This window comes from Prosopis cineraria, unplaced genomic scaffold (assembly GCF_029017545.1).
Source record: "Prosopis cineraria cultivar Desert tree isolate PC_DT_omini unplaced genomic scaffold, ASM2901754v1 PC14, whole genome shotgun sequence".
NCBI classification, from domain to species: Eukaryota; Viridiplantae; Streptophyta; class Magnoliopsida; order Fabales; family Fabaceae; genus Prosopis; species Prosopis cineraria.
This window is the reverse complement of record NW_026555345.1, coordinates 11815209-11833474: the sequence shown is the minus strand read 5'-3', so window position 1 is coordinate 11833474 and position 18266 is coordinate 11815209. Positions and strand designations below refer to the sequence as shown.

General features: G+C 33.2%; 1 protein-coding gene across 4 annotated transcripts; it reads left to right on the top strand.

Moving 5' to 3' along the window:
• The first annotated feature begins 1110 nt into the window (after window positions 1-1110).
• LOC129292950 (3-phosphoinositide-dependent protein kinase 2-like) lies at window positions 1111-13776 on the top strand. Of its 4 annotated transcripts, XR_008589053.1 has the most exons (13): window positions 1111-1639; window positions 3417-3597; window positions 3775-3827; window positions 7184-7285; window positions 7375-7486; window positions 7568-7646; window positions 7881-8046; window positions 8622-8756; window positions 8893-9053; window positions 10729-10951; window positions 12623-12782; window positions 12857-13110; window positions 13404-13776. XR_008589053.1 is itself a non-coding variant. In XM_054930686.1 (11 exons), exons 1-11 carry the CDS (start codon window positions 1469-1471, stop codon window positions 13485-13487), a joined length of 1467 nt encoding a protein of 488 aa, XP_054786661.1. In that variant the 5' UTR covers window positions 1112-1468; the 3' UTR covers window positions 13488-13776. The 4 variants fall into 4 exon arrangements, 1 of the variants encoding a protein (XP_054786661.1); XR_008589052.1 differs by having other exon boundaries at window positions 12623-13110; XR_008589054.1 differs by lacking the exons at window positions 12623-12782; window positions 12857-13110; window positions 13404-13776 and adding an exon at window positions 10184-10522 and having other exon boundaries at window positions 10729-10867.
• Window positions 13777-18266: the final 4490 nt, after the last annotated feature.

Sequence of the window (18266 nt, the reverse complement as noted above, 5' to 3'; positions counted from 1 at the left end):
ATCTTAGATGCAGAAGCCATTGATAGTATGAACAACAGTCGAGAGGAGAATAAACCAAATGTGATTAGAGAAGTAAGACAGACGTAAAGGTGTGAAATGTGCTATTGACCTAATCTAGTAATTTATAATTGAATAAGGTTGAATTGGGAGAGAAAATTAAAGGATGATTTTTAAAAATTAAGATGATAGATATTAAATATTTATTTTTGTGAGTATAGATATTTAATATATTTGAATTTTAACAAACTTCATGAGGGCTTTTTCAACATATTAGTATTATCCAAAATTTAACATCTCAATATTTTTCATAAATAACAAACGATAGTTCTAAATACTTTATTGTTAAATAAATTGACATCTATATTATGAAATTTATAATATGTGAAATTTAACATCATGAGATTCAAATTATTAAATAGATTAATATTTATACTTCAACATATTTATAATTCTCTAAAATCATGAGGATAGTCTAAATATTCAAACACATATTCCTTTCTCTAAATATTTAAACAGATAAATATTAATTTAAATTTGAATACCAATATATTTACATATATATACTCGATCATATGAATTTAGATTTTTGGCATATCTTTAGAGTGAATGGAAGCTTTAAATAGATAGATACTAATTTGAATTCAAATATGATGAGATTTGAATTTTAAATAGGCAAAAAATAATTTTTATATATATCTAAAAATTGGTAAGTCATCCCACACCTAACTCCAAACCTAAATGCCATATTTTATATATATCAAAAAATAATAATTAGCCCGAACCTAACCCTAAATTTAACTCTAGAGCACGGAATTGTGAGAGAGACGTAATATTTTCTTGTAGTCTTTAACCCTACTTTTATATATATAATAATTTTTTTGCTCATCCAAACAAATTTTTTTAAACTTTTTATATCTTAATTTTAATTTAATTCATTCTTATTTAAGTTAAAAACTAATTCAAACATGTACTTAGTTTCTCTTTGACTATAGTTTTCCTCCCGCGCACCACTACTGCAAATATTAAATTTTAACTATACACATTAATCCATATTTTTTAAAACTTGTAAATCTAAATCATTAAATACAATTTCAGACAAAGATTGATTTATGGCGCTTCTTCCACTGCAGTGAGAAGCAACTCCGTTTCTCATCATGCACCGGGATTCAGGAAGCATGAGAAAAAGTGAATGATTGCCCTGTGCTATTCTGCTTCTCCTCCTCAATCCCCATAACACCACTTTCTAGGGTTTTGAATAAGGGACAAAGGCACAAAACTAAGCTGATCATTTCTGGTTATGCACAGTCCTTTCGGCATCCAATCACTGACGCTCACTTCACATCTTTCTCTTATCGGAGAATACGAGGGAGGGATTGCTTACTTCCTGAGCTTTCCTCCTGAGATGAGTGAGAAAATGCGATCCTAATGTATAAATTGTTTGAATGTAGCAAGAGCTTTGCACGGAGCGATGTTGGCGATGGAGAAGGATTTTGATTCCAAGTTGAGGATTCAGAGTAATTCGTCTAGTGATGGGAGTGTCCCGAGATGTCAGAGCATTCCTTTCCGAGCTCCTCAGGAGAATTGCACCATCCAGGACTTTGAATTGGGAAAGATCTACGGCGTTGGTTCTTATTCTAAGGTGCTATACGGTTTAGTGCTATTTGTGATTTTTTGTGCCTGGTTGTGTTGGTGTTAGTGTTGCTTTGTTTATGCTTTTCCTTTTTTTGGGTCATGCTTCGAAGCATGCATAAATTCTCTGGATGGCATTGACTTTTCTATGTTTTTCTTTTTCTTTTTAAAACGTCAGTAGATTAATCTATTCAGTTCTTTTGGTTACTATCATCAATGGGATGATGCTGTAGAGATCATTATGCAATATTGTTATCCTTGTTGCTATATAATGTATGAAACATCCCCTGATATCTTGTATTGGACCGCATTAATTAACTCATAAGGTAGAACAATTGCTACTCCCGAATCATTGGTTGCTGAAAATGTGAAACGGCTTGCACTCCACTCCCCTTTCTAGGCCCAAAAAGGCAAATGCTGATGCTCTATTCGTTTTTAATTTAAAATTCTGTGAATGTTGGTTTCTTGTTAAATATGTCGTTGGGCTTTCTTTTTCTTTCCCCACTGGTTTTTAAAGACCTAACATTCAGAGATTAGGTTTCAATTTCAATCCTTTTTCTGAACTTCAAAAGACAAATCAAGCCTCAAGCAAACTTTTGAAGTGGTAAATAGAAATTTCATGATTTGATTTCTCCACACTCATAGCAAGTTACATAATGTTACCCATAAGAATTGCTAAACGTCTGAGACTTGCCATTTTAATTTAGATTAAAAGAGAAGCAAATGATAGGATGTAGAAAATAAGACAAGCTGTGTCATGGCTGGCTTGACTGTGCATGGTATACTCTAGACAGCCATTAATCTGATAAATCATTATCTTGGAGCATTATAGATTTATAGTTAGGTTTGTAGTTCTTTTGCCAAAAAATGCACTCCTTTTCAATCCACTTGGAATTTCTTGCTGAATGTGGATCCTTTAATGTAAGCTTATGTGTGTTGTTAATTTGTTATCCAACTCAAGGCTGTGTGATCTTACAAAGTCTGGTGTTTCAACAGTTGTGGTAGAGCAAGGAATCATGATCTAACTGTTTTTTAAATGTTGTTCTCTGCTTCATGTTCTTTATTGATGACTTTCCCTTTTCATTTATTTATTTTGGTTCACTGTTGTCACATTTAAGATGCACCCTGGTTGAATCCAAGTTTGATGTTATTCTTTGAATGTTTTCTAATTTTGATATTTTGGAGTAAGGCCGGTGACACTGGGGCAAAATAACGGGGGAAGTGTGACCTCTGGAACTGAATCTGGTGTTTCTGCTTGTTAGTGATAGAGGAGCTGATTTGAATTTCCCTGTAAATTTGATCATGTTGTTCACCTCTGCCTCTAGCTCTCTCTCCTCTAATAGATAGTTACTCCTTCCATTAAAAAATATATGACATTTTTTGAGGAGTTGGATGTTAAAAATTGTAAGGCATTTTTAAGTCTTCGAGGAGTAATCATTGCCTTTTTTCCAAAAGTGCTCCTATTGATAATGACTTTATATTTATGTAAAGTGTTTAATAGAGGTAAATATGAAAAGATGGAGTTAGTTTGAATGTAAGTAACTACTTTATTGTTGGGTGAGATTTGGTTAAAAATGCCTTACATTTTTAAATGGAGAGAGTATTTATTTTCTGTTTTGTTTGAATTTCTCTGCTGGGCACCTATTCCATTCACCAACACTATGTGCTTGAAGGAAAAATCCCCTTGCCATTTTGACATCTGACTTTCTATGTTATTTCAGGAATTTTAGTTGATTTAGTTTTTCTTGTCTAATTATCTTTAAATATCATTGTCATGGTTTTTAAAGGTTGTGAGGGCAAAGAAGAAGGACACGGGATCTGTATATGCATTGAAGATCATGGACAAAAAATTTATCACCAAGGAGAACAAAACAACTTATGTGAAGTTGGAACGTTTAGTGCTTGATAAATTGGATCATCCTGGAATTGTGCGGCTGTTTTTCACATTTCAAGACACATTTTCTTTGTGTACGTATACTGTTATGGAGTTTTCGCTTTATAGTATACTCTTTTCTTGCTGATTCTTCTTGTGTGCTCTTTTTACTTTCAATTTTCTTGTTGAATTTTGCTCTTTGGTTGCTAAGTTTGGTCTACTATTTGATGTTGGTATCCTTTTTTGTGTTGTATACTTTTTCAATGGTGAAGACATGGCACTTGAATCGTGTGATGGTGGAGAACTTTTTGATCAAATAACCAGGGTAAGCTAACTTAAGACTTCAAGGCATTAACTCAATGTGTTGGGGTATGAGTTGTGAGTAAATTATTTTAAAAATTATTATGAAGCATGTGCTGAAGGTGTTTTGGTCAGCCAGATGTAGTTTTGGTCATGACTAAGTTAGATCTTTTAATAAAAACATCAAAGAAATGATGTATGCTTTAATTTTTTTTATTAAGTTTTTATACAAAATGAAACTAAAAAGCTGCTTGAAGATGACATTTTCAAAATTTTGAATTTTTTTTTATATGATTTGTTAGTTTGAGGATAATTTAAAATGTGGCAATAACAAGGGTGTAAAATATGGTTAGTGAGTTCTGATTTACATGAAACTTATTACTTATTAGTTATAGGATAGGTGCAAAGCAATGCTGTAAAGGCTCATAAATACAAATAATTAGATCATGGTACCCCTCTTAATTATAAAATGAAGTCAACCTAATCTCCCTGCTAATAGGTAATTGTATTTACAAACATAATCAATTCACAATCAGCACTCAACTCAAGTTGGATCATGTAGGCCACATGTGCCATTCATGTTGCAAGTGTTGAAAATTTGGGCTCTTCTTAATGCTTTCATGAGTATATCAATTAGTTGATCATCAGAGTAGACAGGACTAGCGGTGATGGTCACACATAGGTATTATCTCTAATAAAATGATAATTAACTTTAATGTTTGTTCCTCTTCAAAGATGGGATTTGAGGCAAGTTATTGGTGTAGCTTGATTGCCACATTTGAATTTCATTATGTTGGTCGCCAAATTGAAGTTTTTGGAGTAATTTTTAATTCACAAGTTCATATGCTGTCAATGCCATAGTGTGGCATTTAGCCTTAGCACCAGATCTTGCTACAACATCTTGTTTCGTCCTTTTTGAGAGACAAGATTTTCTCTACGGAAGATGCAGTGTGGGGATTGTTGATCTTGACCAATCTATGTTGTAAACTCACTTGCACATGTTTGTGATTCTGATGGAACCCTCTACGCTAATAAACTTAAAACAAGCAAAAATACAGAAAAATACACAGAAAATGGGACTAAACAGAATAATGGAGTTGTATTACCAGCAAAATGAACTAGAAGTACAGAGTACATGAAACAACACAAAATACAACCCAGTACAACAAGAAAAACATAAGTTACACATGAACAAATGATGAAGAAAGATATCTTCCTCCACCCCAATCTGGCATTCGAGAGGCCAGAGCTCTCCTCACGACTCACAATTTCAAAATACTGCCCACCCTCCCTCTGGACGAAAGGAGAGATTTAAAGACCCAAAAAGTTACAAAAGGTTGAACATAATCCTAGCTGAACCTAATCCCTATTCATACATCACTTTGTCCCCCTATGGCCAGGAACCTTTGGGTAATTCTCTTATCCGCTGGAAGATAATTCTTTAGTCTCTTTCCTACACCATGTCCCTCCATATAGACTATGTTATAGGCCCTAGGAAATGATATATAAATCTGTTCTAATTCTTCAGCTCTATCAGATTCTTATATAATAAACCTTTCTCAAGTACCCCTTTGATATATCCGAGGATACGTATCATTGCATCCCAGTGGCTAATTTTCTGCCGTTGCTATCAAGTTGCATCAACTTGTCTATCAATTTATGTTTAGCATTGTAATTGTGTAATCACATTTGAATATGATGGAACCCTCTACCCTAATAAACTTAAAGCAAGCAAAAACCAGATAATAAACTACAAATGGGACTGAAATTACTATTGCTGAATAACCAAGTTGGATTACAAGCAAAATCAGGCACTGAAACTACAATCGAATAGCAATTACAAAGTACATGAAACAACATAAAATACACCCTCTGGACAGCAACACAAACACAAGCCACTCACTAACACACTAAAATGGAAAGAGAAAATGATGAAGAAAGACAATCCTCCTTCACCTCCAACCTGACTTACGAGAGGCCAAAGCTCTCCTCACCACTCACAATTTCAAAAGACTCCACCCCTCTCTCTGGTAGACATGGAGGATTTAAATATAAAAAAGCTAATAACATTGCTTACACTCTAGCTGACCTAAACCTACTCTCTTGCGTCACTTTTTTCTTTCTTTTTCCCTTATGTGCTTATGTTATTAGTGGAAAACAAGTAATAAATACCAGCTGAACTATGATTGGTGTTCGGCCTGGGCAATTATTGGATAGATTGTATGATTTCTCCAATGAAAATCTTTGGGATGGGTTTGCCCTTTTCTTGCAGAACTGTTTGAACTTATACTATTGTGTGGAATTTGGAACTTAGTATGTTTGCAGTTCTTCCTGCCTTCTTGTTTAGGGGCAAAGCCAGAAAATTTTATTAGAGGGGTCAAGATGACAAAACATATATGATAATTAAAAGAAAATTAAATCTATATATATATATATATATCACTAACATAACATAAATATTTTAACGTATATATTTATATTCAATTATATATATGTATAACAAAAATAAATATATACCTTCATTTTTTAAGTTTTGCTTATTAATTTTTTATAGCATGAAAATAATTAATTATCATGTCTACAATAAAATTGTTAGCAATTTCCTTTTCAATATAAATTATCATTAAATTGGTGAAGATTTCATCTTTCCCATGAGCGTTGAATAATTTACATGTAAGGATCTAAAGTTTTGTTCAATCTAAAAAACTCTTTAATTGCTTATTGAATTTACTATTTAATTCTTTCAATTGATGGTTGTAGTAAATAAATATATCAACATGGTAATGATGCTCAATTGTCACAAATTCTTTATATTGATGAGATCTAAGTATACCATAGTAAAAACCATTCATATAATAAATTTCAATAACTTGGTTATTACATAAAAATGTATTTTTTTTTAAGAACATATCTTAACCATAATCTCTTAACTTTTGGGTAAGTGATTTTATGGTAGATATTAAGTACATAGCATTCAATATATCTTGAGATTTTTGTTGCAATGCTTGATAAAGTTTGTTAGTAATAATTCTCATATTTTCTTTCATTAAATATAAAAATGAAAGCAAAATCAAATGACGTCAATGCTTTAAGAGCAACTAATATTATCTTGTTGAAAATAAGTAGATCATATAATAATTATATCTTCAAGTTACTAAAACAGTTGGAAAGGCTATTATAGAATTGAAATGAGAATTTCATTTAGTGTCTCAAGGCTTTTGTAATGTGTCAACTTAGGGCCAAAAATATATAACTCTTACATTTTATTAAGAAAAAAATAAAAAAGTTAGGGGGGCTATGGCTCTTGCTGGTGGCTGTCTCCACTCCTCTTCTTGTTATTTTATGGTATCTGTAGTATCTTATTGATTTTTCTGTGTGCAGAAAAGTCGTTTGTCAGAGGATGAAGCACGATTCTATGCAGCTGAAGTTGTGGATGCTCTTGAATACATACATAATATGAGCTTGATACATCGTGATATTAAGGTAGCTCGCTGTGACAGTTAAACTACTCTAGTGCCTTAAATAGCTATATGCCTTGTGTATTCCAGTGATCAAAATTTCTTAAATTGCAGCCAGAGAACTTGCTGCTTACAGCTGAAGGACATATAAAATTAGCTGATTTTGGGAGTGTCAAGCCTATGCAGGGAAGCCAAATCATGGACTTCCTTCCAAATGCAGCATCAGGTAAGATCAGGAGCATTTTTGAGGATGCTTTGATCTATTTATGGGTAGTCTTATATATTAATATTTTCTTTTTATTCTTAGATGATAGAGCCTGCACATTGGTGGGGACAGCTGCTTATGTTCCCCCAGAGGTTCTTAATTCTTCTCCAGCAACATTTGGGTAGGGACCTAATCATTCAAAAATTATAAGTAAATTGCATGTTGCAGTTGTAACATTGTTTCTTATACTAAATGTCTGTACAACCAGATTATTTATTTATGTAGTGTTTTCCTTTCTTATCTAAGATTTGACTGTTTTGTGGACTTGGTAGTTAATCTCTGTTTGTTCCATGCCAAGTCTTTTCTCGGTAATCTTTATTTTATTTTTTCTCTGTTATTTATAATTTTCACACAGAAATGACCTTTGGGCCCTTGGATGCACATTATACCAAATGCTCTCAGGAACTTCTCCTTTTAAAGATGCAAGTGAATGGCTTATTTTCCAAAGAATCATAGCTAGAGATATTCGATTCCCGGACTATTTTTCTGATGAGGCAAGGGACCTTATTGACCAGTTACTGGTTAGTCTTTTCTGATTATAAATACGGAAATTTCTGATTTGCTTGTGCTCTATCAAATTGACCAGCTTAAAGCACAAATAATTTGCCTGATCAGAGGACTAGGAGCTTAAATTCTTTGGGTTTGTATACTTTTTTTTTTTTTATTATTGTTATTGTTATTATGATTTTTGACTAATTTGAAAATTCACATTGTCTTCCTTTGACTTTCGTTTTCTGGGAAACCAAGTTCTTTTGACGGAAGGAGATGCAGAACAATATAGAATTAATAGAGGAAAAGGGAAAGGGAGAGGGAAGGAAAAGAAGTGAGATGTAGAGAGAAATAAAGTGAGAAGAAGAGAAGGGGAGAGATATCTGGCTAACAATCTAAGAGAATTTATTTATTACTCAAGAAAATGCAACTATCCTAACCCAAAAATGTCACAAGGGTTGGCCAGTGTGAGTGGCGCTCACTACCTAAAAATCTGCATCTTGCATGGTTTTTTTTTTTTTTTTTGTGTGTACAAGTTTATGCATGCTGACAGTAGCTGTAGTGATTGTAATGTTCAATTCAAAACAGCCATGTTATTATGCTTCAGGATTTAGATCCCAGCAGGAGACCAGGTGCAGGACCTAACGGTTATACTGTTTTGAAAAGGCATCCATTTTTCAAGGGAGTGGACTGGAGTAACGTTAGGGATCAAATCCCCCCAAAACTTGCTATGGAACCAGGGGTATGACTTTAATTGAATTTTCAAATGATTAGTTTGGGAAAATGGGGGAAAGGAACCTTCTTTCACCTCTCCTTTCGTTATTGATGAATATGAAGAAATTTCTATCTATACCATCTACATTTCACTTTTGTTGCAGTCACCTGAAGCTGATGATGTTTATGATTCATCATGGAGCCTTTCTCACGCTGGGGATGGTTCTGCTAGGCAATCTGATGGAAATATTGGTGCTACATCATCTTCTGAGGGGTTTGATCACATAACTAGGCTAGCCTCAGTAGATTCTTTTGATTCAAAGTGGTATTCATTTTCTTCTTCTTCTTTTTTGTCTCTGATGAGGAAACGTTATATGCACTTGAAATGTTATATCATCCCATGCAAACTATGAATTATCTATCATACTTGTTACATTGTATAGCTCTCAAATGTTAGTATACTTGTTAAATGAAAGGTTTCTAAATAACTGTTTAAAGGATGTTTCTGGACTCATATGGCTGTGTCAATATATTCTCTGCATTTGGTTTATTTCTTGAAGAATGCCCATATAGGCCTTTATATTGTACTTGCCCAGTGCATAAAGGAATATTCGGGTGGAAAATATTATGAAACTTATTAGTGTCCTTGATATTGTGAAAATAATATGGGGAAGCAGCAGTGCTATATTCTTATTCAATCAGCAAAAACAGAGTACATATATCAGGGAGTAAAGGGAGAGTGTGAGATCTCATACTATCTCACTAAAATGGAAAAAGTATGAAAATAATTAACCCTAAGATCTTAGAGTTAGGGATAATGATATGATCATATAAAATAAATACGAGGATAAATCTGCTGAAGTAAGGAAAAACTAAGTCCATTTTGTCATGGCCCAAGAGGATAAGCCTCCTCCAACACTCCTTAAGCTGGTGAGTAGATGTTGATTATTCCCAGCTTTGGGATTCTTCGAACTTCTTGACAGTCTGAGACATTGTCATTACATCTGCAATTTGCCTTGTAGATGAGATATAGGAAAGATTGATCACCTTCATCTCTATTTTCTCCTTGATAAATAAAATGTCTATCAATCTCAACATGCTTAGTGCAGTTAAAAATGTCTATCAATCTCAACACGCTTAGTGCAGTTATGCTTACATTTAGGATTATTTGCAATGCCATAACAGCTTTACTATCAGTGCAAAGCTTTATTGGCGAATCTGCTTCAAATCTCAGCTCCTTTAGAAGCTGTTTAGTCCACATTCCATCTCAAATTCCAAAAGTGACTGCTCTATATTCAGATTTTGCTGCACTTCTAGAGACCATAGGTTGTTTCTTATTATGCCAAGTTACCAAATTGCCCTAGACATAGCTTTACTACATCGTTTAAACTTCCTTTACCCAAAAAAAAAAGAAAAGAAAAAAAGAAAAATAAATGAATAAAATTCCATGTTCAGGTTTTACTTTCAGGTACCCAAGAATTCTGTAAACAAATGAAATGTTCTTGTGGTGTATTTGCAAATTGGCTTATCACACCAGTCGGAAAGCATATGCTGGGCCTGGTAGAAGTCAAATGCTAGTTTACCCACCAGCCGTGAGTACATCTCTTTATCTACTGGGATCCCGTTAGGTCTCACCTCAAGTTTGCTATTCAGTTCCGTTGGTGTACTCACCAGTTTAGCCCCCAACATACATGTTTCTTTGGGCAAGTCCAGTGTGCACTTGTGTTGAGAAACATAGATTCTCTTTTGAGATTGTACTACCTCCATGCCAAGAGAGTACCTCAACATTCCAAGGTCTTTTACTTCAAACTCAGCTGCTAAGCTCTTTGCATTGCTAATGACTAGAGTCTTCAGTTTTAGACTTCAAAGAAGAGTAAATGTGCCTAAGTCTTTTAGTTAAGTTATTTTATTCATTTATTGCTCATTTCAACGTTTATGCATAATTATATGTAAAAAGCCATGTTTGCTTACCGATAATCATTGTGTTTCTTAATTTGCAGGCAACAATTTTTGGATCCTGGTGAATCTGTTATTATGACCTCAATGGTAAAAAAGATGCAGAAACTAACGAGCAAGAAGGTGCAGCTCATCCTTACTAACAAACCAAAGCTGATCTATGTGGATCCTTCAAAGCTTATTGTGAAGGGAAATATAATATGGTCTAATAATCCAAATGAATTATGCATTCAAGTGACAAATCCTTCTTGTTTCAAAATTTGCACAGTAAGCCTTCTCTTCCCTGTATCTTTTTTAAGGATTTGCTAGTTTTATGGATGATAGTCAATGGTCTAGCTTCCGTGATGAATAGAGCTAATACTTGATTAATGCTGGCGTAGGTAGTCTAATGTATGTTGGCCATATGGGAAACTGTTGGAAGACTAAAAGCCCAAGCCCAAGCCCAATAAACTGAGTTTTACTAGTTTGTTATTTACCTTTTCTGTATTTTTATAAATATTTATTTTAGATTTAACCTAGGTTTACCCTGCTTGGCTAAGTGCATTCACTGGCTAAGTATACGTATTAGTTTTTCCTTTTTCTGCCATGAATGATTAGAAAAAAAGAGACATCGAGTTCTGTTTTTCATGGCATCAGAGCGCCGTGCAATCAGGGAGAGACTGCAATGAGTCACTCAACCCAGATTCACGTCCCAAAGTATTACTTTCTTGCAAAGCCCCAAGCCTCATTTTTGTAAATTGACTTTGTTGGGCATTCCTAAGACCTCATGTCATACCATTCAAAGTAGTCTTCCATGCTCGCTAACCAATCTAGGAAAGCACTAGGATTTAATCTCCCATCAAATTCTAGAGCCTCTACCGTAACCTTTTTGATGATGTCATCAATATGCATCCCTCTAAAATTCTCTTGACTATTCCTATGGGCTAGTTGATGTGGCCTATAATGATATTTTTCTTGGTTTTGATCATCCCAAATGTTGTCTATGTCTTCAAACTGATGATTGGTGAACTCACAAGGAGATGATCTACTTTGTCTCTACTAATAGCTCTAGAAGAATGACCAATCCTAAGAGAGGTACCCCTAGGTTTATTAGGGACAGGGGACCGCTCATTCCTAAGGCTTGACTCTCTAACTATAGGATTTTCTGGCAATCCATCGATCAATATTCTAGTAATTTGCCTATATGTCAATTGAATTGCACTCATGAACCAATCAAATCTATTGTTCATTGATTCTTTCACTTAATGAATCTCCTAACGCGCTTCATCAATTTGTTGGTCCACATATGCCTTTTAAGTCCTCCCAAATTTCTCAAGGTAGTTCTAGGCGATTTGAGAATTATTGACCACAGCAGATTCAATGGCAATGATTTCTTGGTCTAGTAATGCTTGCTTGTCATATAAGTCACAAATGGTCATATGCATTGACAAAGGCAGTACTTCAACGTGTATGGTTTAGAATGGTTCTAGTACCCTGAGGAAAACAGGTTTTCAAGTTGCCTCCACCTATGAAGTTCCTTTTTAACTAGCCTAACTTTCCGAAAACTCGAAAGCTTCTTAACGGTCATACTTGCTAAATAGGTAACAACTTGAATGAAATCTTCACAGTGACTTTCAAAGGTTCAAAGACCTCACAAGGAAACCATTAAAATGTCAATTAACCTAGGGCAATTTTCTTTGACTCGGGTATAGGGCTGAACTGTGAGGTAAACATGCCTAAGTTGTAAGAATAATGCTGACAAAAGTCATAAATTAAACAAGATAATGATCCATATACGCTCAAAATATTAGTTTAAAAAAAGGTTAAACTAAACGCACGATTAAAATTAGAATTTGCAATGCTCAATAATAACCTAATATCAAGCAAACTAAGAGTTTAGACCTAGCTAAAGTTAGAACAACCTCTGTTCAATAACCATATAAGTCTGTTAAATGAGAGGGTCATTGGCGTTACCAGTGTAGCTTTAAAAGCCTAAAAAGTTGCAATTGTGCCCCTAAAATGCTGAAAAGCATATTCTGGCAGTGCTGTATGGACGGCACGTGAAGCTCATGCATAGGGAGCTCCGTTAGCATGGATACGTGTGCAGTGGTGGACAGTGGTGAGGCTTCTGAGTCTCTCTGGATTCTTCTTTTCGAGCATGATGGTAATGTTGGTTTCGTGGTTTGACGTTAGGAAGGGAGAGTTTTGGCTATGGCAGCGTGAAACATGGGGTATAGAGACTTCCCGACGAGTTTTCTTTGTTTTTCCTGGTGATGGAAGCTACCAAGGAATGCTCGGGTCTAGCTCGGATATGAAAATGGTGCAGCACACATAATCACTTATGCAAACAGAGGGAAAATGGGAGAAGAAAATAGAAATAGAGTGAGAGGAGGGGAATTAAGAATAGAGGAGGAGAGAGACAGAAGCAAGGGACCAGAGGGGGAGCTGTAAGAACATCACTCAATTTTTTATTCATCCTAGTCTTAGTTTCTAATGCTTATCAATAGCTATTTATAGATTGAGCCTTCACATGAAGGAAATCTATCGACTTGTTAACATGCAATATAAAATTAAAAACAAAAAGCAAAAGAGTAAAAGCAACTTCAAGTTTACTTGACAAGTAAACAGGTTTCCTTGTGTCGTATAAAATATAATTAAAATATAATTGCACTTCTTTCTAAAATAAAATTTCTTATGTTGTTTGTCATTTCTTTCTATTAATGTGATTGTAATCATGCAGCCAAAAAAGGTATTGTCATTTGAGGATGCCAAGCAGAGAGCTTTTCAGTGGAAGAAATCAATTGAAGAGCTTCAAAACCGGTGATATTGATATTCATTTTGCATTTAACTACAGCTCTTTTTCCTTTGGATATCTTGATATTGTTCAGGGATGAACTGGACGGTCCTGTGATCAGTTAGTCATCAATATGAAACTCAGTTGTGGATGTAACCTTCTTCCCAAACTGGACGGTCCTGTGATGCCATGTTGGAGGTTGGAAACTTGAAATCATTACTTTGTATTGTATGCAAGTTCAGTCATTCCTGATAATTTAGATTTAGAGTTGAAATGAAACTTTTTTAGGGGTTAATACTGCGTTAATTTCTAGGCTTAATGCTAAGCGCTGGTCAAAATGTGTATCATCTTTTTTTTTTTAAATAAATAAAAACAGCAGTATGTTTTCAACTGAAAAAAAAGAAAAAGAAAAAGAAAAGCAGGATGTTTACGCCTCTGAAAGCTTGAGCGGATTGTTAAAGAGTATTATGGCCATTCTACATGGATTTTTTGTTTGTTGGAATTAACCACATTTATTTCGAGTTTGATCCATAACTAATTGATCATTGATGATTAGGCTCATTCAAGTAGGTGTTACAAGGTTTGGGATCTGCAGTTGGTGCTCATCACTAGGAGAGCTTATTCCAGACTTTCATTTTGACGTGAAATAATCCGTCATGTTCATTTTAAATTGATATTGATATATTTTTAATAGTGTATATCAATAAAAAATTATAAATTTTTTTTAAATATTAAACCTGAAATAACTTCAATACTCATCAGGGAAATAAAACACCATGCTTATCAACTTATAAGATTTGGATTATCCAAATTTAATTTTTTATTTTTATTTATCAAAATAAGAATTTATAAAAAATTATATATTTTTTAATAAATCTATATATCTTGAATGAGGATAGTGCAAATTTAGTTTGAACAGTCCAATTTAATATTAAAGTTTTATATAATTTTTATAAATTGGCTATTCAAATATGTATTGAACAATATGTTTGATTTGGATGGTTAAATTTAATATTAAAAATTTCTCAATTTTTATTCTGGAAAAATCAGATATATCGTGAGCAATTCATATTTAGAACTCTGTTTTAAATTATATAGTACTTTTGAAAAAGTTTTTTTATCTTAAAATATAAGATATTATGAGTAGATTAAGATTTTATTAAATGTATCAATTTTAATATTACCTTCTCTCTCTCTCTCTCTAATTAAATGTATCAATTTTGTTTTTGCTCTTTTCAATGTACTAAATGATGTGTATTTTTGAAAGTTTATATTTTTGTTTTGGAAAGATAAAATTGTTAAGTGTATTTAATAATGTTTATTTATATATAAAATTTTATTTAAAAGTGTCTTATGATTTGATATGGAGGGAGTATTATAATTTTTATTTAATATACATATTAAAAATATCTAAAAATTAATTTAAAATGAACTGGTAGGATTTTTAATAATTTAACTGGAGTGAAGAACCTCTTACTCTGTGAGACAAGCAACGCAAACGCCACTGCCACCACCCCACGCCCTCTCATTTTTCTTAACTTCTTCCCGCCCCCCCCCCCCCAACCCTCTCTCGCCGGCGCTGCATTATCCGGCAGGTGGCACCTACCGTCTTTGCCTCCGGTCCCAATAACGTCACCACCTGCAGTGTAGAGAAAGCTGTCCTGAACAGAGATCCTTATAGCGGGCATTTAATGGTGGAATGTGTTGCACATCACAGGTAAAATATCTGTGGGCGGATGATTGCATGTATGAAGGTGAATGGAAGAGAGGTAATGCCCGTGGAAGAGGCAAATTCGGATTATAGTTCAGATTACATCCCGTCATTTGTCTCGCTGGCATCGACGACATCCACTGTCGCAGGGGCCTGATTTGTGATCTTAGATTGTCAAGTGGTAGGAGGGAGACAGAGGTCAAAATGTACTAAAAACAAGTTTAGGATTGAAGGTCCCGGTTACTTGAAAGGAATGTATTGAAAAAATTAAGATAAAAATAAATTAAATCAACCTTCTTTTTATGATAAGTATGATACAACTCATTAATATATACTGTAAAATGAGAGAATTATCAAATCCTTTAAAAATCTCATGAATCATAATTCCTAACCTCATGAATTAAATTACTCATTTCTTTTAGAAATATGTTTACCTATCTCATTTGATCATTTTATTTTTAGAGCTGATAATATGGGTCAGTCTACAACCTGTGAGTTGGCCTACAGTGGATTGCTGGTTTGGTGGCACGAGTTGATATAATCTGCATCTTGTGTGGGTTGTATTTCTTCCAACTTGTAGAGAATTAGTGAGTTAGCTGGCTCATCCACCAATATAAAATGTTTTTTATATACATTTTTTTTCTAATTTTAAAAATTACAAATTTATCATAATGTTAAAGGCTTTATTTAACATTGATTATTAGCATCACACATTTAAACATGAAAATATAATTAACATGTATAAGTTGAGAAAGTAAAATTAAATTTGACATTAATTTGGGTAAGGTTAGCAGGCTAACCTTTATTTCTTTTTTAGCTAGCTAAGAAATTTTGAATTCATTAAAGTGAAACGTAATAACAAAGACAGTACAGAGAAAAATGGAAAAATATAATTTTTGGTCATTGCACTTCATTCACGTTTTGTTATTGGTCCCTGCATTTTTTTTTCCTGTGTTTTAGGTCTTTATATTTTTGTTTTTCATTTTCTTATATCCCTCTATGAATAAAGTGTGGGGACCTTGGAGAGAGTTAAAACAATAAAAGATAAAAGTGTAGGGATGTAAAATACAAAAAAAATTATAGGGACTAAAAGCAAAATACGAACAAAGTGTAGAGATCCAAAGCTATATTTTCTCAAGAAAAATAAAGTTAGGATTTGTTCACAGCTTGGCAGCCTAGTATCTCATAATTAAAAAAAAAATAGATGGCTATATTGCTCATGCCAACTTAAAAATATTTTACTCAAATTAAATTTTAAACAAGCCTTTGATTGGGTGCATGTTATACTAATGCACTTGACTAGTTATGGATTTATAACTATCTTAACTAATTAAATGTGATAGGTAATAATGACAATATGTAATAAGCATATAATTTAAATTATTCTAATAGTGTGAATAATGTCAAAGGTTTGAGAATTGAGAAAATAATCTTTTGACTTCTATCTTTTTTTTTAAATGAGATAAAAATGAACTCCTTTTTTTCAACCTAACCTATCTTTTTTCTTTTGTAGGTTAGTGGGTTGAGTCTCCAAGCTCAACCCCTATTATCACTTCTACTTATTTTTACTTTTATTTTTTTAATTCATTCATTTCTTTTTTAGTAAGCAAATAAGACCTAAAGTGCTCTTAAGCCTATAATTCAAGATCAAATTGCCATTTAATTCTATAAATGTTTGTCATAAGATTTCATACTATGTACTCTTATATTAGATTTAAATATTTTTATATATTTTTAATAAGATGCCTTCTTTGGATTATTTTTAAAAAATTTAATGGGTATTTTAAAAGAAATTATTTTACATTAATAATATTAATGACTATTTAAATCCATTTATTTCTCATTATCATGGTATTAAAACTCAGATCGGACCAGCTGGGTTAACCCGAAAATCGGTGACCCGATCCCTTGTCCGGTTTGAGTTTACTCCTAAACCGGTGAGTGAATGAATTGGTGTAACCCAGTCAACTCGGGTTTAACCTAGTATAATCCAGATAACTCGGTGAGTTGATTGAGTTAATTGGGTTATTATTTTTTAGACAAAACCCCCCAAAATGATGTTATTTTGGGGCATTTTTTTTTCATTTTTGATTTTCCAGATTGGAGATAAAAAAAAGTGAAAATGAAGTCAAAAAATAAAAAATTAGAGGCAGAGCACGCTAAGTCCAATCTAGATTTTCAGACAGCATTCAGTTCGGCCTTTCATCTGTGTCTCTCCTCTCTCATCCTAACCTAATTAGTGTCTCTTCTCTAGCTCACTCTTCGTTTCTTTTTCGAGCTCCAGCTCTATCTCCGTCTCTTCTCCAACTCAATCACCGTCTCTTCTCCAGCTCTGTCTCCATCTCTTCTCTAGACTTTTAAGATTGAACGGTTGTAATTGTAAGGATAGATAGTTAAAGTGTTGTATTTTATTATTGTTAGACTTTTGAGTGGTTGGATTTAGTTGAATGTTTTTATAATTAATATCTTTTTATTTAAATTATATTATTTTAATCATGATCGGTTTGTCACCGGTTCAACCCTCAATTTAACCCTGATTGAACCAATAACCCGTGACCCAATGCCATGACCGGTTCAATAACTGATCTAGTTTTACATACCTTGCTCATTATTGTACTATACTGTTTTTTAATTGTACCAAGGTGTCATGAACTAGTGTTTCGTTGTTCAATGTTTATGATATCTCTGCCTACAAAAGATAATGGATTAAAATTTATAAATGGATGACTCAAATCATATTTTTGAATGGATTTTCCAACAGCCTTGAAAATTAGAGAATTTTAAAATATTACGATGTTTTTATAGTATAGAAACAAAGTAATTATTATGGTGGAATTTTTTTGGCCGAAATTATTATGTTTGATTAAAATCGGTTGATGTATGTTGAAATATTAAAAAAATTATAAAATAAATAAATAATACTGAATTTGAAAGTATTCGACTTTAAATTGCAAATTTCCCAGTTGACAAATATTAAGGTAAAATAAGATGAATTATTATATTATATATAAATTTTAAAGTACTCAAGGCTGAGATGACATTCCTTTTATAATTATGAATTGTTATTAAAATATAACAAATCAATAGTTGGGTGAGGA